This window comes from Gouania willdenowi, unplaced genomic scaffold (genome assembly GCF_900634775.1).
Source record: "Gouania willdenowi unplaced genomic scaffold, fGouWil2.1 scaffold_55_arrow_ctg1, whole genome shotgun sequence".
Classification (NCBI taxonomy): Eukaryota; Metazoa; Chordata; class Actinopteri; order Blenniiformes; family Gobiesocidae; genus Gouania; species Gouania willdenowi.
The window spans coordinates 410,951-435,482 of NW_021145219.1; the positions used below are offsets into that span (position 1 = coordinate 410,951).

The 24,532-nt window shown below is 40.8% G+C and overlaps 1 protein-coding gene across 13 annotated transcripts in view; it reads right to left on the reverse strand.

Moving 5' to 3' along the window:
* The window catches only part of ralgapa1 (Ral GTPase activating protein catalytic subunit alpha 1), a 129,677-nt gene that overhangs the window by 84,346 nt on the left and 20,799 nt on the right, over positions 1 to 24,532 (reverse strand). For 7 of the 13 annotated variants that reach the window (XR_003673696.1, XM_028442562.1, XM_028442564.1 and 4 more), the window contains exons 13-22: positions 20,264 to 20,412; positions 20,063 to 20,186; positions 19,816 to 19,962; positions 19,640 to 19,730; positions 16,190 to 16,354; positions 10,035 to 10,178; positions 6,289 to 8,076; positions 1,622 to 1,746; positions 1,305 to 1,539; positions 943 to 1,140 (exon numbers count right to left, since the gene is read on the reverse strand). Coding sequence is in view for 12 of the 13 variants with exons in the window: in XM_028442562.1 (XP_028298363.1) it covers positions 943 to 1,140; positions 1,305 to 1,539; positions 1,622 to 1,746; positions 6,289 to 8,076; positions 10,035 to 10,178; positions 16,190 to 16,354; positions 19,640 to 19,730; positions 19,816 to 19,962; positions 20,063 to 20,186; positions 20,264 to 20,412 (3,166 nt within the window). In the remaining variant the exon portion in view is untranslated. The remainder of the gene's footprint in view (positions 1 to 942; positions 1,141 to 1,304; positions 1,540 to 1,621; positions 1,747 to 6,288; positions 8,077 to 10,034; positions 10,179 to 16,189; positions 16,355 to 19,639; positions 19,731 to 19,815; positions 19,963 to 20,062; positions 20,187 to 20,263; positions 20,413 to 24,532) is intronic. The other 6 variants (XM_028442568.1, XM_028442570.1, XM_028442572.1 and 3 more) reach the window with 3 other exon arrangements.

The following is a 24,532-nucleotide window of genomic DNA, read 5'->3' on the forward strand; positions in this document are numbered from 1 at the left end:
AAATGCTAATTTATTAGCTTTAATACCTATAATAATGTATTGCCTCATTACTTGGCCTTTTGTGAAGTGGCAGACTAATACAATATCAATTCATTTAAAAAGACTATTGATCGGTCAAATGTGAAGTGGTTTAATGTCAAAGTAGTAATGATAACCAGCTGAACATTTTTGAGTGCAAAGTTACTAAGAAACAAGAGGTTAGCAGAATGCTTCCTGATGGGTAAAGTAGGCTTTATCACGCACTGGTTGAAAAGCAATGGTGAAATATAGAGTAGAAACAATTGATTTCCTGAAAAATGCCGACTGACAAATGGTGCCACCAGTGGTCGTCAACTACATTTGTCTATGGGCCAAGCCTTTGTATTAGAATCATATTACTAATATTACCAATAATACTAATGATATAATTTGATATACCAAGTACATTCTGTTATCCATGTCCAGATACACACAGTAAGTCAGCTTCAAACAGCTGTATGCTTAGGAAATGTAACTACTGTGAAGGATAGAAAAGGATAGAAGAAAGTGTAATCTTTAATCTGTAATCTTATTAGGTTTTTATTAAGAAAGGTTTGGCCACATGATAAATGTGTTTGTTATGCTAAGCTACAAATATGTAATAGTCAGATTATATTTGATCCTTCCAAAAAAAACTTCAATATGAATTCCTGTGTGAAAATTCAAAAACGATATCAATCAGAGTAAATTTTATCATCTCCTAAAGCATATTTGTTGTTGGCAAACTGCTACATTTTGGTACTTTAACTTGGCTAATATTCTTCTCTCTTGCATGAAAGTCCAAAGGACTGTGTTTGGTGCTAAAGTCAAATGTTAATCGTCAGGTTTGACCGTGTTGAGGTTGTGACTGACGTTATATTTATAAATTCCTCAATGTAGGCATGGCATTGTCCAGCTACAGGTATCCTTGGGTTATGAGATTACCAGTAACAGTGACGGTATGACTGAGGCTGCTGGTCTCTGAGTCAAGGTGGAGAGTCGTCAAACTGGCAACTTCCTGTTCGTCACACCCCACGCCCCCTCCCAGGCTGTCCTGGTCCAGTGAGCTCCCCCGACCCCCTGCTCCGGCTCCACCTCCAGATGTAATACCTCCTCCACATGCTTCAGTACTAAAGGTAAAATCTTAAAAAAAAGAACAAGAAAACAAACATATGGCTATATTAATTTGAATTTTCCATGAGTTTGTAATGTTGAAAGCATTTGAATGTTGAATAATAACTTATTAAGAGCAATTACACTTGCTCAAATGTTCAATGTTTTTCCGAACAAAAAAGCATTATCCTCACTATCAAATTTGCAGGCCGAGTACTGAAAGGCATTAAAGGAATCTGATTGGCTATCAGAGCTAATGACATCAGAGCCACTGGCACTGGCAGGTGATGTCCACTCAGAGGGAACCCCTGGATCATCGATGGGTCTTGGATCATCAGAGCCTCGAGATGCAGGATTCTGTCCTGCCTCCAAAAGCTCCGGCAGGTCCCTGGGAACCTCCAGGCTTCCGGGGCTGCTGCCTCGCCGGCCCTGCATGTCCACAGTAAAGCGTAATTTGTACTTTAATACTACTTTAATACTCTACTTAAATGTGGTGAAATGATGAACTGACCGCTGTTCCTTTGGCTCTCAGACGCTCCTGAATAAACTCATCCATGAGGTCGGAGAAGTTTGGATTGGTACTTCCAACATCGCTGGAGACTGGGCGGGCCTTCTGCACCACTTCCTCTTTGTTTGCTACACCCACATACACACACAAACACAGAGCTGTAAATATAGAGGCTAGATTCTCGTTCATGTACACACTTGCACTCAGTTAGGCAGTAATTGAGGCCTTTTTGATGAGAACCTGTTATTTCCATCACCATTTGTCTGCACGACAAATTACCTGCGGATGGCACTTCGGTGATCAAATGTTTGATTAAAATGTAGATTTGATTTTAAAAATAGTATGATCTGAATTTGAAGATGTGATTGTTTTGGTTTGTTTTTAATGTGAGCCTTAATGAAATTAAACAATAATTTGTAAATTAAAAAGCCACAACAACAAGCAAGAGAAAGCCCACTGCAACAGTTAATCAGCATCATGCACAGGGAGCAAGAAAAAGAACCACCTGGTTAGGTCCAAACAAGATGCATACCTGACGCTTAGAAGGTTATCACTGTTAGCCTGAAAGCAATGACAGCAGTTAGTGTGAGGCACAAAGACTTAAATACAAGTAAGTCTGCGGCTCCCGGGATTAACCAACCCGTCTGGTAATCCTGAGTTTACCTGGTCCCACAGACCAAAACCAAGGACACTGACAGTCTTAATGCCTAGGGAGTTGTTCAGCAACAGAGTCATGACGTTAAATAAAGTTGAAGCCATCTACTGTTGATACCGTTTGCACGTAAACCAGTAAAGATATGAGGATATTCTCTTTCAGTCAAAAATCATGAAGTTAACTGAGGTCTCTAAACTGACCACACAGTGAGTGTGTGTTTGTCTGTCTGTGTCCTCGCCTAGGACGAAAAAGTGAATTTAACCAGGGAACCACACGCCTCCAACCCTCAATAAACTGGGACTAGGATCCTGTTCTATGATGGGATGTGGGGGTTTACACTCCATTTCTCTGCAAACTCAGAAGAGGGAACAATTTTTATTTGTAAAGTAGCACCACAACATTAACTGCTTTTCTTTTTCAAACATAGCAATCCCAACCCTTTAGGGCATTACAAAAATCCCCTAAAATGCATTGTAAGTTTTAGTGCATTCTATGTGAATGGGATGTGAACGTCAGTAAAGATAACCACAGGTTTCTGAATGACTTTCCACAAAATAACAGTTCAATATTAGCAGGTAAATGCTTTCCCAAAGTTAAATAAAAAAAAGGCTAGTGATTAAAACGCATGCAACACAATGTGGAAATTATTTACTATTTTCCTTCTTTGGTTCAAATTTGTGTGCTTGTGGAGGCTCACCAAGACGACTGGACCACAAACGCTAAGATAATCCTTGAATGCAAAGTGCTGTGGTGAGGTGAGCTTAGGCACATCCGTTTCCACAGAGTTAGGAAAATGCACAACTAGCATAGACAAACAAGTTAAACACAAAGCCAAACAGCCAATCACATCACGATGCATATAGTTTTAGTATTAAAGGCAAATCGAAGTGTCTATTAGTGATCCAACCTTAAGGGCAATAAAGACACAAACACTGGCTGTTATGTTGTAGAGACGTGATGTGTATATTTGGCATGTAAGCAGACAAATCGCACAGATTTATACATTTTACGTGGCACACATTTCCAAGTCATGTACAAGAGAGGTGGCAGTGCAAATCAAGATGAATTCAGGTGGTGAATCAAAGGCTAAGTCCTGATAAAAATGCAACACCGATTACAACCTTGCGAGTACACAGTTTGAAATATTAATTAAAGCTTAGTTCCAGAAAAAAAACTGTGGACAGATCATATATAGCTTTAATAAAACATCTGCCCTAGAGTCCATACTAAGTGAGTTTTGGCAAACCTGCTTTAATGCAAACATGCGGCTCACAATTTGCTCATACTCTTGCTTGTAACACTTTACCAAATTATTCAATGAAGGTTGATCTGGTTTATCATGTCCACACTTGCCATCCCTCTCTGATTAGTTGTCACAGAGCCACAGTTAATAATAACCTTAGCCATCACATATATTACATCCAACTAACATCCAGGTTGTTATCTGACTACCCATGAACACATCCTTAGAAAAAGCTGCCTGAATGCAAATGTGTCACTCAACTTAGTTAAGAGAAGACCAGATCAGATTAACCTCGACTTATTAGGATAGTAATACATATAAATGGATATGTTACTTTGTAACCCCATGCTGTCACTGATAAGCAACAACAATATAAGTATCTGTCTTCTTCTTTTCCTTTTGGTTGTTCTTTTCAGGGGTCGCCACAGCAGATCCAACATCTGCATCCTCTTCGCACACACCAACTGACTTCATTTCCTCTCTCACTACATCCATAAACCTCCTCATTGGTCTTCCTGAGTTCCAACCTCAACGTTCTTCCACCGATATATTCACTGTCTTTCCTCTGTACATGTCAAAACCATCTCAGTCTGGCCTCTCTGACTTTATCTCAAAAATACCGGACATCTGCTACGTCTCTGATGTACACTCTTGATTCTATCCATCCTCTTTCCTCCCAACAAGAACCTTAGCATCTTCATCTCTGCTCCCTTCAGCTCTGCCTCCAATCTTTTCCTCAGTACCAATGTCTCAAAACCATAAAACATGGCTGCTCTCAATAGTCTGGAAACCTATCCTTTCATTCTTGCTGATACTCTTTTCTCACACATCACACCTGATGATTTTCTCCACTTGTTCCAGCCTGCTTGCACATGTTTCTTCACTTGTTTCCCAGACTCTACATTGTTTTGGACTATAGACCCTAAGTAATTAAAATCCTCCACCTTCTTTATCTCTACTCACTGTAACCTCACTGCTCTGTTTTGGTTCCTCCCATTCGAACACATGTATTCTGTCTTAATTCCTCTCCTTTTCCCTTCCAGGGCAGACCTCCACCTATCTAGATGTTCCTCCACCTACTCTCAGTACAGATCAGAATGTCCTCTGCAAACATAGTCCATGGTGCTTCCTGTCAAACCTCATCTGTCAGTCTGTCCATCACCATAGCGACAAGAAGGAGCTCAAAGCGGAAGCAGTCCCACCTCCACCATGAACTCCTCTGTCTCCCCTACAGAACACTCCATCACCGTCCTATAGCATTCATACATGTCCTGCACCACTCCAACAGACTTATCTGCTGATCCAGACTTCCTGATACAATACCACAGCTCCTCTCTGAGCACTCTGTCATTTGCTTTCTCTAGATCTACTAAGACACAATGCAGCTACCTCTGACCATTCTGTACTTCTCTGTCCTTATATGTTCTACTCTTTCCAGACATGAAACCATACAGATGCTCATTAATGCACTTCTGCCTTTAGTCGAGCTCCCACTACTCTTTCCCATAACTTCATTGAATGACTCTTGTTGAACAACATTGTCAAAAACTCTACTGCCAGCTCTCCTGGACACTTCCATAACTCCACAGGTATAGCATCAGGACCAGTTGCCCTTTCACTCTTCATCCTCTTCAAAGCCTGCCTCACTTCAGCCTGTATTACTTTCTGCTCCATAACATTCACCTCTTCTACTCTTCATTCTCTAATTTTTCTCCTTCATTAGATCTTCTAAATGCTGTTTCCATCTTCCCATCACCCTTCCTGCTTCTGTCAACACATTTCCATCTGTATCCTTAATCACCCTAACCTGGTGAACGTCCTTCCCATCTCTCTCTCTTGAACTTGCATACCTTCTTTACTATCTAACCTAGCATAAAAGTCATCATGAACCCTTTGTCTGGCCTACCTGACATTGAGTTGCCCCTTTTTCTTTTAAACAAGTGTCAAAACATATATAGTACTTTGTAAGCCCCCCCGAACGCCCACCCCCCCGTAACCATGCTTCTAACACACCAGGGCTGAGGACACCCTGCTCATGATACATCTCATCTATAACAGCATGTTAAAAGAAACCAGTGTCCTTTCCATCATCTAAGTTGCACCTGAATAAGAAAAATCCCTCGAGCAAGTTTTTTATGGACCTGAATTAGACTGTTAGACTAGATGCATTTAGACGTTAGGAATACTTGTGCTGCCATCTAGAGGTAGAATGATAGATTTGCACAGTTGTGCATCAAAAATAAAACATCCATGGTCTCTATAAAATCACAGATATAACATTTAAGCTTTTAGAAGTTTTCTAACCATTTTACAGCCAGATTTGTTCGCATTTTCCCCTATACAGTCACTTCTATTTGTGTGGATATAGATGGGTTGGAGTCCAGGGAGGAGGCAAAGGAGGACCAAGGAGGATGCATGCAACAAACATCAAGAAAAGGGTGGGAGGTGGCAAAGAGGTGAAAAGGTTAAAATGCCCAAAACCCTGAGAAGGAAGACAAGACAAAGTGTGAAGGTAATGAGAAACAGGTCATGGTCCTTGAAAAGAGGCAGGCTGAGGAGGAGGGGCTACGTTCAAGTGAAAACACATCAACAGGGAGTTTGACTCTGAGTCCAACAGCAGGATGATGAGTTTCAGCCAAAGATATCATTCCATCATAACAAACCGGTTAAAAACTGCCAAAAAGGAAAAGAAAGTTGGTGGTGTTTGTGTGTGGGTGACTGTCTTTCCACAGTTGTGTCCCTTGCGAGCGCTTTGTTCATTGCGCTCCTCACCTGGTGGAGTCGTCTTTCGTCCAAAGTAGCCCAGGACGTGGGAGTAGAGATCCCTTAGTGATGCATCACCCACGGCGGCCCGACTTTGCCGGTGTGGCGATGAGCCTTGGGATGACCCCTGACCTCGGGGCCGTGGCTTGGAAGACAAAGCGTGAACCACAGTCTTGTAAACACCACCTAGAAGAGCGCCCTGGTGGTGGCGGGTGGCAGTGCTGCCTGGCTCCTGTGATCTTGAGCGTGACGCTCTGGATCTTAATGCGGAACGTCCCAGACGTCCTCGCACTCCCACTGAAGCAGAGCTACTAGAGGACACCTCTATCTGATCGTCTGGACCCAGGCTGGCTCCCACAGAGCAGCCGGGAGAATGCCTGTCCACTCCAGTGCCTAGTCTATTATCCAGCCCAGTCCCTCCAGCAACTGTCCCTACCCCAGTGCCGTCCAGAACAGTCCCTGAGGACAATTTATCATGGACCCCTATCATTCTATGGCTAATTCCAGCAGTGCCAAACTTACCTGCACCACCTGCCCCTAGCCTGACCCCTGACCCCACACCACCTCCAGCACCCTGCTTTTCCCCTGCTGAGTGGCTGTGTGTATGGAAGTGACTGAGCCGGCGCAGTCTGGCCTTCCAATGGGCCTCCTTGTTTTCCAGAGGGTTGTGGAATTGAACAGACTCAGTGGAGGGCCGAAAGCTGACGTGAACTCCCCCTGAAGGAAACCTCTTGGCTCCACTACGAGACATTTTTACTTTGCTGGGATCTGATATGTTGGGAGTTGACTCAGGGATGGGTTCTGAAGTGTTAGTGTCAGGTTTAATGAAACTACAGCAGTCGTATATTTCTGTGTCTTTCTCATTTGGTTTCTCTCCTCTCAGTTCACCCCAGATCTCACTATTTCCCTCCCATCCCTCAGCCCCCCCTTTATTCCCTCCTGCAGCTTTTCTTTCTAAGCTCAGGCTCCCTTTAGCACTTGGGGACGGCCACTGACACTGTAACTCCAGGCATTCATATATACTTTTCTGATCTGCCTCATTCTCTTCTGTAGAGTCCACACTACTGTGTCTTACTGGTTTACTTACCTGTTCTTCCTCTCCTACCCCCCCTTTAGGATCTACTGCATGTTCTGTGTTTTCTGTCTGAGTTCTAGCAAACCCTGCAGCTGGAGTCAAACTGTTGTCCAAAACATGGCCCTCTTCCTTCTTCTCACCTCCTCTGTGAGTGAGGTAGTCCCTAATTGAAGAGAATAAATCATCCACCTCCAGGCCCACCCTAGCCTCACCCCCCTCAGCATCCACATCCTTTTCAAAAGAAAAGGTAAAAGCTGCATCCCAATCGCTCACCCAATCAGAGCTAGAGGCTCTGCTCGGAGAACAGGTTTGTGGCCAGAAGTGGTCACTAACACTGACATCATCTGGGCCCTCAGAGGGCACACAGACTACACCATTGGAGTGGGTAAGAGGGGTAGGAGAAGAGGACGGGGGAGACTGTGAGAGTGGTTGAGCTGAGAGTGAGGGAGAAGTTGAGGAGTGGTGGCTGTGCTGAGAAAGGTCAGGGGTGGATGTGGGGTCCCTTTGGGAGTCATCACCTTTCACCCGCTCAGCGATGAAAGGCTCCATGATGTCCGAGGCACTACTGCTTCTCGCAAGAGAGGACAAGGCAGGGCCGTCCAAGTCGCACGTCACAGCCTGGAAAACCTCAGAACAGGAAGTGGGAGGAGCATCATCACTTTGGGATGAATGCCGCATCCGTGAGGTCCGGGATGTATGTGTGATTGGCGGGTCCTCGGGGTCTGGGGATTGGAGGAGGACAAAGGAAAAAAATTGACTTGCAGTAAATGAATGGGAATAGATACATGTCAACGCACACATTTAAACAGATGTACTGTACAAGCATTTGCACTGAGACCCAACATTTTAAAAAGTTACATTAATGAGTAAAAGTTCAAAGAATGTACCCTGCTGAACATTCAAGATGAATAGGAATGAATACGTATAGCTAGATTTCTTCTGAAAACAAAATAAAAAGAAAAAAATTAACTATAAAATAGGTCCAGTGGCCTTATAAAACTTCAGTCAACAATTTGTCTGTAAAATTATAAAAAGAGAGTATTTTACAACTTGAACAAAGTCATAGGCCATGTCATACATCTTCAGCCTCAGTTTATATTCGCTTCAAACACATGCCAATTTAAAATCTGTTTTCGTCAGGATCCCTTTTTAAAGTGATTCCTTTAAATTCACTAGCCTCTGGTATGGTAAAGAGTGCTGAGTGAAAAACACTTATAGGTGACATGTTTTTCTTTTGTTTCTGTCTTCTTTTCAGAGGTAGGGGTGCAATAAAAAGTAATATTGAGCACACTCGCGATTATCCTGGTGGCAGTATGCTCGCCTGTTGCTGAATGCATGTTCTATGACAATAACATGAAATTCTGCTGTGCATGAAACAAAGCAAAGAGGAAGATTGCAAACATGCAACAATGTATGTAGAGTTAAAAAAATGTCTGTTAAGTATGTTTTTGTTTGCAACCTAGAATCAAACAATATTGAAAACATTGTAACTAAGTTTTAGACAATACACAAGAGTCACAAATACAAGGACCAACGTAAACAATCCTGATCCATACATGTTACCTAAGTTAGACCACATACAGAATGGGAACAGGCACAGCAGACACTACTGCACACAAGTATTAGGTAAAACCATTTCTAATGAACAATTGAAACTGTAAAAAATGTATATTGGGGCAGGAAAAAGCCTCAAGTTGCAAGGTGGTTATGAAATGACACAAAATCTACCAGGCAGCGAGACAAAGGGTGGAGATAAATAAACTCAGATGGTAAAACCGGCAGGCAAAATCAAGAACAGTTCATCACCACCGACACTATGATGAAACCAATCATTGGGATTCAGGGTGACAGACTAAAAATCTCTTTTCAAGGGTATCCTGGGCCAAACTGGCATTAACATATAATACAAACAACTTGATCAAATATTCAATGAAATAATGACATATATTCACTTCTGAAACAAATGCAATTTCACTCTTGCTTAAAGAGTAACTAAACCCCAAAACCACTTTTTTCAGCTGAATACAAATGTATTTGGGTATGAAGTAGTGCTGTTGATTGATCCTGGTCAAACTCAACATTTTAGTCAAAGTATTTCAATTTGGCATATTTAGTTGTAAAATGTCAGAGTGACTGCCCTCTATGGGTTGAAATCAGGCTATTACAATAGATTTTTGCTATTGGCTGAGAACTAGATCATGTGACGTTTTGGGACCATCTTCTGTCACAAACAAGCATTGTTAGCCCCGCCCCTTTTATAAAAACTAGGCTCTACAATCTGTGGTGAGAAGGTTGGATTGAGAGAAGAGTGAATAGAGAGGTATATTGAGTAACGAGTAGTAGCATATATTGTTCATTGGAGATTTTATAGTATAGACTGGGTATGTCTTAATTGCTCCAAAAGTCCCGCCCATTATTTTGGAGCTTTTTTTTTTTTTATTTCCCTCCTAGTGGCAGGTCAGGAGAAAGCAGAGGTTTAGCTACTCTTTAAGGGTTTGAATTTTGCAAGCACAGTTCATGAGGTGTTTTATAAACTGCACCTGAAATTTACACAGACAATTCTTTATTCTTCTTTATGCAAAGAGTCCCTTGCAGACATGAAGACAATATGACACAGGTACATTTAAAAGAGATTCAGATGTTAAAAGGCAGGCAAGCAGGCAGTGCAAAGAGTGAATACCTGCCAGATTGTCGGCTAGGGGGGGGAGTAAAGGGTGTTGGTGGTGGAGGACGGGAAGAGGCGGAGCCAGAGCGGGCGCACTCTTAGCACTGCGGATAAAGGCAGAGGACAGCATAGAGTCTCCTGTAGAGCAGCTACGCAGGGCTGAGGAAGTGAGAAAAAGGGAAGGATAGAAGGAGAAGCAGAGAGAGGCAGAAAGAAGGAGTGTGATTACACTGAGAAGTGTAAAAAGGTAGAGAGGTAGGAGGGACAATGGTGAGGAAAAGGAATCAAATCAAACAGTGCCATCAAACTCTAACTGTGCAGTTTGGAGAGGAAACTAAAAGAGCTTAAAGATTAGAATAAAGGCAATTTGAGAGAAAAGTTAGTGATAAGAAGAGGGGTGGGGAAGGAGTGAAAAAAAAAGACAAAAAGCAAGAGAGTGGCTGTGGAGTGAGGGAGACGCGAGGCTAGAATTCACATCTCACCAGTCCTCTGCTGATATGGTTACCATAGATATAGTGACTTAAAGATGCCAAACATACCAACAATGAGATTGCTATTTTTAATTTGTCCCAGGTACCGGTTGCACTGAGGGCAGAGAAGACTGATTCAGATGTAAGGAACAGCTCGGTTTATGCCTACATTAAGTGACACAAGATATTCCTCCTGTTACTGGAAGCATTGGCGGGAATGTTTGTATGTTTTAACTATATGCGCTATGTGAATATAATGTACTTGTTGATTGTACCTCTTTTATATGGACTGAATTGGTCTGTAATAAAGTTGAAATGAAATGAAATGTCATCAGTTCTATATTTAGTGCTGTGGTAGTTTGGATGAGTGAGACAGAGTCAAGCTTTAGGGTTGCAGGTCAGATGCTGACGCAGGGTTTATTAAGTCAAAGGGTTCTGGGACCAGACAGGTCTGGGATTCAGAGGTAAACAAGCCTTTAGTGTGCATGCCTCAGTGAATCTGCTGCTGTTCAGTTACTGATGGTGGTAGTCATAACAGAGCAGAGCCTCCTCAGTCAAAGACCTTGGTAAGTGCTATGATAGCATGTGGCCTGCTTAGGGTAGTCCGGCCAGAACTGACCAGGAGAGATTCTGTAATCGCATATCAATCAGTGTGTTTCAAATCCAGAATCATAGTCATGCTGTGGCATTTAGGAGCCTGTCACTGAAAGAAATAACAATATTACACTGTGCTTTGTTCCATTTGTTAATGAATGTCAAGTTAAATCTCCTATAGGAGGCATCACTTTTTGACCCTCTACAGGAGTAATTCCCAAACATTTTCTGTTGAGCTCCCTTTGAAGAGTGAAAATGTGGGTAAAATGGGTAAAAGAAATTTAGTGTAAAGAAAACATTTATCTATTTTTCCTGCTCAATGTTCAGCAAGGCCAGTTACGTTAGCTAACAATCTTCTCGTTAGCATACAAAACTCTTAATGATCAATCTAAAAGTCCTCTTAGTGCCCTACTGTCCAGTTAGAACACTGATTCCCAGTCTGCTGCTTTACTGAATGTTCCTAGTAGTGGTCAACCGATTCATCAGCTGGCCGATTTAATTGGCTGATTTTTGCGTGTTTTACATGTATCGGCCGATGCGTGTTGCTGCGTTCGCCGATCAACTTTATAAATGGAGCGGCTGCTACAGGCTGCCCCTGTTACCGGAGACAGAGGCTGCAGTGTCCCTCCCCCCACTAGCAGAGCGTAAAGCAAGCTCTTAAATCACAGGCAGGTTTTAAACTTTCAAAGCATCTTTTAACTGTTTAACACAGCGTTTGTTGTTCTGTGGGTCCACGTGTCGTGTTGCAGTTGTAATTATTGAGCAGCTGGCCGGAGGTTTGGTGTGTGTTTCCCTCTCTCTCTGCTTCTCTCTCAGTGCCGCACTGAAAAGTTTTTAACTTTGAGAAGCAGTTTACTATGTTATGGCAATTATTATATTCATCATCATATCATCAAATGTGTGTTCATGTGTACAATATGTTATGTTTTCATACATGATGACTGCATTACTCTTTGCACTTTTGAACAGCTGAGTCATGTTAGATTAAACAGTACAGATTGTATTGTATCCACTGTGCAACTCACAGTCTCTGCAGAAGGCCAAACTCAAACTCGCATGCAGATATACACGCGCACACACTATCAAGGACAGATAACAGTGGCGCCAACCTTTCCGCCACTTCCACTGTTGGGAGCATCTGGCCCCCTCCTTTTCTTTCTTTCAGGGTTGGGACTTTTTCTCATATCTGTATAAAGCTTAAACCTGTGAAAACTGTTGGTCAGTCATGTATATCCTGAGCCGGACACAAGACCTTTTGAACCATCCTGCTTAGTACCTGGCCGCCTTTACTCCCAACAGGATGGGACACTTTCTTTTGCACTCTTTTTCATATAGTTTTATAATGCTATATAATGCTTCGACTCGACTTCGTCATTCAACCAGAGCAATAAATCATGTCTCCAAATGAGGTCAACCGCAGATTTGCCGTGACAACTACTTGTTTGAATATTTATTCTTGTTACTGTTGATGCAATTTAGAACAGAAACTTGAAAAGTTTGTTGCTTAATGTGCATCAGACATCACGTTATTTTCCTCTGTTAATTTATATTCTGGGGTTGTGTTGGAATGGACTATTTTTCATGGTTTCTTTTTGTGTTTAATACTATAATTATATATATTCATACTCAATAATCCTGTTAATAAAATATATCTTCAGTCAGGCCAACTTTTGTCAAAGCTATTTTCAGGACAAGGACGAACAGTTCTCTTTCATAATTTCATGAGATGTCTCACTTTATTTTCTTCTTGTTCTTGTTCTACATCCCGTTTTATTATTTGTTAAATATTTTTTACTTGGTGTCATTCTACCTCACCTTTGTTCATTTCAATAAATGTTCCTTTTTTTTAAATTGAGACTTGTACCATTTGCTGTCATCATTGTGTCATTTTTATGATGTAAATTGAGGGAGCAAAAGTAGTATCGGCTCCAATTATCGGCTTAAGAAAATTGGCAGTCCGTATTGGTCATAGCTAAGGCTGATGGAAAAGAAATCAGTATTGGCATTGGCCCTAAAAAACCCACATCGGTCGATCGCTAGTTCCTTGAGTATCTAAAAGTACAAAAAATCATTCAGCTATCAGGCTCCTTGCTTAGGAATCTAGAAACTGGTTTTGGTGCAGGAGGCCGGTTAGTTCTTAAACTTTAAGGCTAAACTTTAGATCAATTTATTTGACAAAATACAGAGTTATGGCTAGCTCATCATTTCATCCTTTTTTCCCCTCTTGGCTCATCCTTCTACCAACTGGGTAGGTGTGAGATGTTGATCAGGATCATGCCTAGCCAGGCTGGTTGTTGGTTCCATGTAGTCATATCACCAATTTCTTCCCTCCACTGAATCCAATGCAGATTCTGCTTCATCTCCCCTTCTTCAGGGGACTTGGGGACAGATTCACTAAGATCTGAAATAAAGGGTAGTAAACCAGGTGCGTCCCTAAATCCTTTGGTTGCGCTGTTTCTTCACCTGCTGTGGGGAATTGCGACGCAAACTGGTGCACGTATAGACGTGGTTGAGACTGCCCTATTGAACAGTTTGCTCATTTAACGTGGAGAGGTGAGTGCACAGAAACACAAAATTACATTTGAAGAAGTTAAATTGGAGGCAGGGACTTCTCTGTCTGCTAGACAAATATTCAATAGTGTATAATTGAATATGCTGCTCCGTCAGTTCCTGTAATTTTGCTCTTATCAGTCCATGGACAACAGGACAGATTTGGACAGAAATCATCCTATTGATATAGAGATGTCCAGAAGAAAAAAGTAGCAGGTTTAAAAAAAAAAAAGTAGAAATCTAAAACTTGCGGCGAGTTGCTGCCGCTGCTGGCAGGGAGCATTTCGAAATTTTGCAAAAAATATGCTAGATGGTGGCTTTTGGTGCATTATATTAGTGTAATTGTGGCTGTTCTTCTTTTCTTAGCATGATGTATTTTTTCACCTAATTTTTGTTTGCATGACGCATTTACAAGTTGAAATCCATGATGTATCATGATAATGATGACAAGAATTGAGCATCATTATCAGTTTACCGCTTTCCAGTTAAAAATTTACCAACTTATACCAGTTAGTGTGGGTGCTTGGTCTCTTAGTAGTCCTCTGTAGAATGCTGTCTGGTAAGGTAACATATCTGCACGATTAACATATTTTTTGTGTCGTTTGCTTGTAGTTGGGTTTGGTAATTTATTTAGTTGTATCAATGCACATTAATGATCATAATATATCTAACACAAGGACATTAATATTCATAATATATCTAACATATACACTTAAATTTGTGATTTTCGTAACCCAGTACACTGGACGTAGGACTTTTAATTCATGACTGATGATGATATTGATCATGAATGTTTAAAAAAAAAAAAACACATTCAATTCCATAGAGAAGAATTACAAATGTGGTCTGTGAATTATTCTTACCAATGATTACAGATATTCTGTCAGTGCTAAAGGGGCAAGGAATCATTTATGGACATGTTTAAGACTAGAAGGTGGTCAGAAAGAGAGTAGTAGGCGATTCTGCCCGCCGCCTACGCTTCTGGACAACCATTGATCTGAGTTTGTCACGCACACTCATTTGTGAACATCGCTGCATAAATTACACAGCTGCTCAGCTGATTCTGGCCTGACGCTCCTGCCATCAATGCGACACGAGAGTTTGACGGTAAAAACATAGAGAGAAAAACACAGGAGCACATTGGAGCAACATCCATGTCGCTTTGCGTAAAGCATCCTCTGCACCGCAGCGTCACCAGACTCCACACGGGCTGCCTCATGTCCAGCTGTTTCTCTCTCTCACACACACTTTACTCTGCATTTTCTTTCAGTGGCGTTAATATTGACCATTGTTTTATTGAAATAAATTTCTTATACTAGAAAGGTTAACTGGAGCCTTTTTATCCATCTTCGCTGTGTATTATGTCAACTTTCAGTGCAGCGATGATCTTTGTGTGTGAGTTTGCACTTGAATATGGGTCGAACTATTTTCGGGGCAGAAAACAGTCACTGCAAACAGTTCTAGATTTGATGAATTGCATTGCATCCACTGCATTAATTTATTTGCATTTCCCCCTCCCATTTTTTGCCTGCCCGAATTTGATCCGCCTACATTACATATTCATTAGAGGGAAACTCACTAAATGGATTGAAGGTGCATTGTGACACACAGAAGACGCGCAGTCCTGATTCCCTGGAGTTTGTACCCCTTATTAACGCATGGAGTGACGTTTGCACACGTTTTATTACCCCTAAACCTTTAGTGAATCTTCCTCTCGGTGTACAGTGTAGCCTCTGGATTTAGTTCATTTTACACCATGAGCTTTTCTTTCTGTCAGGCTAGTCATGTTTTCTCTCTCCACTTTAGATTAATCAATAAGTTGATTATTTGTCAGACCAAAATATTTTAAATATGTCTTTAAAAAGATGACTGGAAACTGCTTGATCCTAGTTCTCTTTCTCCACATTCTTTTACTTGTTGATGCTGTAACACGTTTCTCTCGCTGCAATCTGTGCTTCCTCCTCTCTCTTCTCTTTCACTCTCTATTCTTTCTGTGTTCTGGTGTTGGAGCTCATGGTTCCTGATCTGTGGTTCCCAGTATAACCAGTCAGTGATCGTCTGATGTTCTTAATATCCTGTTCCGTTCACCTCTTCCTATCCACTGACTCCAACCAGTCGGGCAGATGTTCTCCACCTCTGGTTCTGCTTCTGCTGGAGCTTTCTTCCTGTTCCTCTCTATCATTGCTGCACATTACTATATGATGAATGATGAATGATGAATGATGAATGATGACGGTGACGGTGACGATGACGATGGATGATGATTGATTGATTGATTGATTTATTGATGATGATGAGACTTTTTTTTGTATTTGGCACTGAATAACTGATTTCAATTAAATTGAAAACAGTGTTAAGCCAGTATAAAATCATGAATGAGGACAGACATCCTGTTTCATACATGAAAAAAAAAATCTCAGATCACCCTGCCTTTATACCCATAACTGTGCATCAGTAAGCCTGTCCATTTAACTAAGCATAAAAAAGACAACCATCATCTGTCCTCAGCAGAACTACAATGCAGGAGGACAGAGACCTGGTGGAGCACTTACTGACCTACAGTCTTCTGACGGACGATGCTGCGAGCTTTTTCAATGCCTGGGGAGCCGGCAGTGGTGGCGCTGCGCTGCCTCATGGCGACCGCCTGGCCCGGCTGGTCTCTGCTCCAGCCTTTGGAGAAAGAACGATCCACAATCTGCCGCTGGCTCTCGGAACCAATGCCTGTTGTTTGAGAGGAGGCAGGTATGGCATATAGTGACTTAAGGGAATTTTCCTTTAAAGGCCCAACTATGTTGAGCTTTCAATGTAATGTTGAGAAATCTCCAACTAGACTGAACCTATATATTTACAGCTCTATTACAGATCCTGTATTAATGTAAACATTGGTTGCTTCCATACAAATTCATTCATTTGTATTGTATAGACCAGTGTTTCTCAAATGGGGGTACGCAATGGCCCTACAGAGGTACGTGAGAGAGTGTGGAAAATTAACAAATTAAATCAATTAAAAAAAATTATTTTTTAGTTAAAATAATAATAATTATAACAATGTTGTAAGCCAGGGCTGTCAAACTAATTTTAGTTCAGGGGCCAAATACAGAGCAGCTCGATCTCACGTGGGCCAAAGGTTTTATTCAAGAAATTTCAACATTATTGTGCCCTAGTTTACACATCTACGTATACATAACATACAAAATGTGTAAGAAACTGACAATATACAAGCAAGCACTTTAAATTTCCTAGATTTTGTGAACCAATTTCCATTTAATGAGGGGAAATATCATGTCATAATTTGAGGAAAATTGAAAGATTTTGTAAGAATTTTGAGGGTTTTTTTTCAGCGGTTTAACATTAAATATGACTGCAATCATCATCAATCATAAGCACCGAGAAAACTGTGAGTCCTGCAAATATGGTCGAGTTTCATTTACACAATGATTCATGTTTTCTCTGTCATATATACTTTTTCCTGCGGGCCGAATTGGATGCTCCAAAGGGCGAGATTTGGCCCCCGGGCCATGAGTTTGACACATGTGGTGGAAATGATCTAGATTAGAACTTGAACTAAAAATACAAAAGTCAGTCTCGGTCACAGCAGGCTTGAGACGACTAAAAATGAAAAACTATAGAAATAAACTTTTTCAGTATTAAACACTGTTTCTTTCCCCTTATTTACAAAATGAAATTCTTTCAAATGTGTGTTATCAGTCATTCATTCGATCATTATGTTCTATAGTTGTTTTTACACATTATTCTTAGCAAAATGTTGTAGTCAGGCAAGGGGGTACTTGGATTGAGAAATAAGAGTAAGGGGGTTTGAGAACCACTGTATTTGAGAATTCCCAAAACATGAAGAAAATCATTCTAAAGGACTGTGATTCATGGGGATTTTGGCAAACTACACAAATATATTCTTGCATTTGATCAAGTTTAAAACATCTCAAATGATGTATAAAACTAAATACAAAACAATGCCAAAAAACATATTATGATTTTTTTCAAGCAGACAAGAGGAGTATGATTTGCGGGGGAATTGAACTTTAGTAAGAGAACATTTCAGACAACTTTGAAAAGCATGTGCATCACTGGCCATGTTTACATGGGAGCTTTAATTCCTCTTTAATTCAAAATAAAAGTTAAATCCTCTTTAAACTGACCTTGTAAAGACCCAGGGGCAGATTGACCAAGATCTGAAATAAAGGGTGGGAAACCAGATGCGTCCCTAATTCCTTTGGTGGCGCGGTTTGCTCACCGGCTGTGGGGAATTTACTAACATTACCCACTAATAGGTGTGTATATATATGTGGTTGAGACCGCCCTATTTAAATGAACATTTTGCTCATTCAATGTGGAGAGGTGAGTGCACAAAATGACATTTGAAGAAGTGAAATTGGAGGCAGGTGGTCTGTCTGTTGCACAAACATTCAATAATGTAGAAAACAAAATAAACAAATAAAAATGTTTAAAAAACAACAACTTTTAATCCTTACCTAAAACCTATATTTTTTCCCCCTAATTTAATATGAGTGTTCCGCTACGTCCTGTAACTTTTCTCTTAAAACAGGCAAATTTAGACAGAAACCGCCCTATTGATCTGTTGATGCCATTGATCTGAGTTAATGCAGCAGAGTCAGTGAATCAGTCAATCATCACCATTTGAAGATGATCTACTGACCATCATCCAGCAGATCTGAGGTCCCGGGCAGCGCTGTGTCACTACACTCTCATTTGTGAACATTGTGCCATCGTTGCGTAAATTGCGCAGCTGATCAGCTGATTCTGGCCTAGCATCAATGAGACAAGAGTTTTAGGGTCAAAACATGGAGAGGGAGACACTAGAGCTCCCTAGAGCGGTGCGTCACGCTAAATGGATAGTGGGCGCATTGTGACACGTAGAAGAAAAGCAGTCCTAATTCCCTGGGGTCTGTACCCCTTATTAGAGCATGAAGTGATGTTTGCACATGTTTTAATACACCTAAACCTTTGGGGAATGTGCCCCTTAATTTCTACTGCAAATATAATTCAAAATTATACTAAAATCCGAATTAGGTGGCTGGTTTATTCCGATTTTAATTCTGAATTAAATTATTCCTCTTTCTTGTAAACACTTAATTCCGCTTTAAGGTCATTCAGGTCGTTCTGCGCATGCTCGACTTGCCGTGATGACAACATAGTCCAGGATGGCTGCCCAGACTCCAGCCAAGGGTATTTAATAACAGCCTTAAAAAACATGGATATAATGAAAAGAGTGGATGAACGGAAGAATAAACATGAGGACATTCACACGGACTTATTACACACACACGGACATGCTGACTTATTATTCTCACACGGACATCGGCAAACGGAAAAGGCTTCATCGAGGCATGAAGCACCAGAGCTTCACTAATGATGCACGGATCATGATAGCTATTTTTTCCACTCAACATCCTGTATAGTGGAGGTAGAGCAGCTGTAGCATTAACTTCTGGCTTTGATTCACCAAAAACCGTGTTTTATTGTTGAGCTGCTGCTTCAAAACTACAATGAAAATAAGAGAAAACAGTTCTTTATGTTGCAGCCGAAAAGAAAAGGTTTGTTGCTTCCCAACCCCCAGACCTAAAGCAGAACATAATAAAGCCGAATAATTCAATTCGGGAATTTCTATTTCCATGTAAACACGAAGCAGAACACTTTAATTCTGATATAATTTCATTTGAAACTAATTCTGAATTAAAAAATATAATGTAACCGTGGCCATTATTAGATCAATACAGAAACTAGAATCTTATTAGGTGGACATGTTTTCTTTGTATAATAGTTTGAAAGTAAGGGCAGGACTAGATAAGCATTAAGCTTAAGTGAGCAATGATTGCTTAATGTTATATAATAAATACAAATCCTTCATATTGGATCTCCTTTTTAAGCATTATTATTTTACATTCTTTATATATTCTAGTCAAAATGTTAATACATAATAAACACAGGTGTTGCACTAATACCATTCCATCTGTGATGTATACTGACCTTTCCCTTTGTGCTTTTTCTGTTTCTGTTCGCTGAGTTTGTCCAGAGGCAACTCATTCAGATCCACACTATACAGGTTTCTGGCCAGCACCTAAAACACACACACGCACACTTTGAGTGCTGACACCAGGGCCAAACAGATGTGTGTGTGACTACACTGAGCTGAATCCCTGTACCTTTGTGAGGGTTTCCATGGTGAGGGACCACTCAGTGACCAGCTCCTCCCAGCAGGTCAGAGAGGACAGAACTGAGAGCAGATCGTCCCACAGCTCTCTGCTGATGTACACGTTGAGGTTTCCTTTAATCCAGGCTACGATCAGAGTCTGAAGGCAAGAAGGATGGAAACCAATTAGAAACCAATGGAGTGGTGACATGCAGGTGTGGGGTATGATTTGGTGTGTGTCATGTTTGCTATGGCTTTACCTGAAAGATGGGCCCAGCCAGCCTGCCTGACAGGGTATTGTTCTTCTTGCTGGGGGGCATAATGGATGGAGGCCTTTTCATCACAGACTCCGTCACCCTCAGCAGAACCAGCAAGATCTGCTCCCTGCAAACAACGACGGGCACACTTTATCCCCACAACAAACTTTTAGTTGCTGACATAATCTGAGTGAGTGTCTTTACCAGGTTTTCTGGTCCATGGTTTCATGCATGACAAGGCTGCGGTAGATGTTCAGGACCCGCTTGCACATGTCAACCTGCTCCTCTAAGAGGATCTTGATGTCGTTGGCAGGTTCGATGAGGAAGACGTTGGAGGAGTGTGTAATGAAAACCTGGATCAGAGATGTTATCATAGGAGGAGAATTGACAGAAATTGGATCCATTAAACGACAAAGAAAATCCACACAGTCCAGTGCTCTGGTAAGTCTTTGAGGAGTTTAATGTGCCGACAAAATTAGCAGAGAAAGAGTGCACGTGGTCTCTGCCACTGTACTGCAGTGCAGCTATGCTCCACATAGTTTTGAACACCAAAAGACTGTATAGGACCCAATATAAATCTTTTTTTTTTTTCAGTCAAGAGGATGTTTCCTGTGAATGGGATCCTCAGTGTGGAGTTACAGAGTCTCAACAACTCTGTCTCCACCCTCTCCTCTGCACACACCCAACACAGCATAACGTGGATGGCTGTTCATCATAGGAATGGGATCCACACAAGGTTCCTGCTGCTTAACAGAAGGTTTTCCTTGCCGCCATTATGAATTCATGTTGGGTGTGGGATACATATGTATGTGTATATACGTATATATGCATATGTGTGTATCCATAAAATGAAGAGTCCGTCCTTAAGACTGCTCTACTGTAAAGTGTCTTGAGATACCATTGGTTATGATTTGGCGCTATACAAATAAAAGATTGATTGATTGATTGATTGATTGAATCTGACCAATCACTGACCCTTGTTTAAGTAAGTCAGTGCGTAAAATGTACAGTTGTGTGCGAAAGTCAGGGCACCCCTTTAAAAACAGCATATTTTATATATTTAAAAAGTTATATTCATATTTACTGTCTCTCTGGTATATGGGAAAAAAAAGACAATATTGTCAGGAAACATTAATGCATAGTTACATTTTATTTAATAAATTGAACAAAATTACAAAAATGAAAAACATAATTTTGGCATGTGCAAAAGTCGGGGCACCCTGAGAGTTTCAAAGTGTCAGATTCTTTTTACAAGCTCAGACCTCTACCAGCTCATTGGTCCTGAAGCATGTGTCAACAATTGTCATTAGGGAGTGCCAGCTGGTGCCAATTTGAGGGTTTCTTAAATACGGCGACTCCACAAACCTTGTACAAACACTCAGCAACCATGGGTTCCTCTAAGAAGCTGTGTAAGACAGAAAAAATTAAAGTAATTGATGCCCACAATGCCGGGGAGGGCTACAAGAAGATAGCAAAGCGTTTTCAGCTTGCAGTTTCCACAGTGCGAGGCATAATTAAGAGATGGCAGGTGAGGGGAACTGTGGAGGTCAAGAAGAGATCTGGAAGACCAAGGAAACTCTCGGAGAGAACAGCTCGTAGTCTGGTCAGAAAGGTAAACCAAAACCCACATTTGACTTCAAAAGACCTCCAGGAAGATTTAGCAGACTCAGGAGTGGTGGTGCACCCTTCCACTGTGCGCCGATACTTGCACAAACAAGACCTTCATGGAAGAGTCTGTAGAAAAAAACCTTATCTACGACCTCATCATAAAATACAACGTCAAAAATATGCAACAGAACATCTACAGAAGCCTGATGACTTTTGGAAACAAGTGCTGTGGACTGATGAAGTTAAAATAGAACTCTTTGGCCACAATAAGCAAAGGTATGTTTGGAGAAAAAAAGGAGCAGCATTTCATGAAAAGAACACCTTGCCAACTGTTAAATATGGGGGTGGATCCATCATGCTTTGGGGTTGTGTTGCAGCCAGTGGGACAGGAAACATTGCTCGGGTGGAGGGAAGAATGGATTCAATTAAATACCAGCAAATTCTGGAGGCAAATATCACAGCATCTGTAAAAAAGCTAAAGCTGAAAAGAGGATGGCTTCTACAACAGGATAATGATCCTAAACATACCTCCAAATCCACCATGGACTACTTCAAGAAATGCAAGCTGAAGGTTTTGGAATGGCCTTCACAGTCTCCCGACTTAAACATTATCGAAAATCTGTGGGTAGATCTTAAATGAGCTGTGCATGCAAGACGTCCTAGGAATATTGCAGAACTGGAAGCCTTTTGCAAGGAAGAATGGGGAAAAATCCCAAATAATAGAATCCAGAGACTTGTTGTTGGCTATAAGAAGCGTTTACAAGCTGTGATATCTGCCAGAGGGGGTGTTACTAAGTACTGAAGGTACTGATGCTGTAGGGTGCCCCGACTTTTGCACATGCCAAAATTATGTTTTTCATTTTTGTAATTTTGTTCAATTTATTAAATAAAATGTAACTATGCATTAATGTTTCCTGACAATATTGTCTTTTTTTCCCATATACCAGAGAGACAGTAAATATGAATATAACTTTTTAAATATATAAAATATGCTGTTTTTAAAGGGGTGCCCTGACTTTCGCAGACAACTGTATTTGTATAGCACTTCTGACAGACAATAGTCACAAAGTGCGTCACAGTAGTAAAATAAATAAATAAATAAAATAGGTAAGTAAAAGACCATGTAATCAAGTAAATAGTATAACAAAACGACGCTAGGTCAGGTTAGACTAAAATGCTTGGTGAAACAAGTAGGTTTTAGGTGCTTTTTGAAGGCATCCACTGAGTAGGGTTGGGCACCAACCGGTTCCACAATCGGTACGAAAATGTTTTTTTTTGTGAGTTTGTTTCCGCGGGTTCTGGCTTTGTTTACGTGGGGTTTGTATAAGGTGCGTTGAAAACGCGAGAGTAGCGACTGCAGTCTGTGTGTGTGTGTCTGGCTGTGGAGCCGCTGACCATAGGCTGACTGGGGAGAGAGAGAGCGAGAGAGAGCGCTGATCACTTGTTCTCCGGCTGTATCATAGACAGCGCTGCTTCTACGGTTTAAATGATCAACTTAGGGAGTTACTAAAGGGTGAGTTCACCCAGAGTGTAGGCGTATTCAAAAAGTTAAAAGCCTTAATTTAGCCCCGCTAAATGAGGAAGTATAGGACAGTCCTCTGCTGCTGCCGTCTCTCTATAACGGGGAGGGGCTGCTGCCTCAGCTCTACAGACAGTGACGGTCAGTTGTTGCTTTTTTATTTATTTTTTATTGACTCGTGCACGCTATACAACTATTACAACATTAACAATTCACAGATTTACCTGTTTATATAAAACATATACATTATTTAAAGTCATATACAATTTACATATGTACATAAAGAAAAAAATACTTGAGGCACTTTTACTTTAATCAACAGATTTAAGGATTCAAAAATGTCCAAAGTTTCCACTGCTCTTTTGTCTTATACTCCATGTAAAGAGGTCTTATATTAGTCTATTTTCTTTCTATAGTGGTGCAATTTTTGTGGCTTTAGACTTCAATTACATTTATGTAAAGTATATAATATCTTCCCTACAATATAAACACGTTCAAAATATAAGTATTTTATATAGTTTCTGTTTCCACTGTATCCAGAATAATAATAATAATTCTCAACAAGAACTGTTGATTGATTTGTCACATGACTGCTCCGAGGTTTCAGTTTGTTTTATTTTGTTTCACATCTACCTGGGCCGCAGCATTTGTTTTTTAGACTGCCGCCAACTTGTTTGTAGTTTTATTTCAGCAAATTTCAGTTTTACAGTTACAGTTGGGACATTTGTAATTAAATACCCTAGTTACAGTACAGCAACCAAATTAAATTGCATCAAAGAAAATTTATAAAAATGGCTTGTGTAAATGCTTTTTTCGAATGAAAAAAATATCCTGTGAAATCTGTGACCTGTTGACCTGCACAACTCAAAAAATCTGAATCGAGAATAGTCTAGAACAGGAATCGAAATTGAGAATCAGAATCATTAAAATCCAAACGATGCCCAACCCTACCACTGAGTCCAGAGAGCGCAGGTCTGAAAGAAGTCCCAATGGTGGGGCACAGTGGCTTTGAATGATCGGTCTCCCCGAGTTTTAAAACAAGTATGTGGGACCATCAGCAGGTTCTGTCCAGACGACCTCAGGCTTCAAGTTGAGCTGCAGGGCTTGATTAAGTCAGCGATGTAGAGAAGAGCCTGACTATGTTGGCCTCGAAAAGTCAGCACCAAAGTTTTGAACTGGACACAATACACATTTATCAACTGTTTGTGCGTTCAGATCTGAGAGTGCGACATGCGTTCCACCATATTCATGCAATTATGACGTGAGCGTCATTGGAGCCTAAACAGACACACATTCAGAATAGATCCAAACGGATTATTAAAACAAATTAAACAAAATAAAATTAA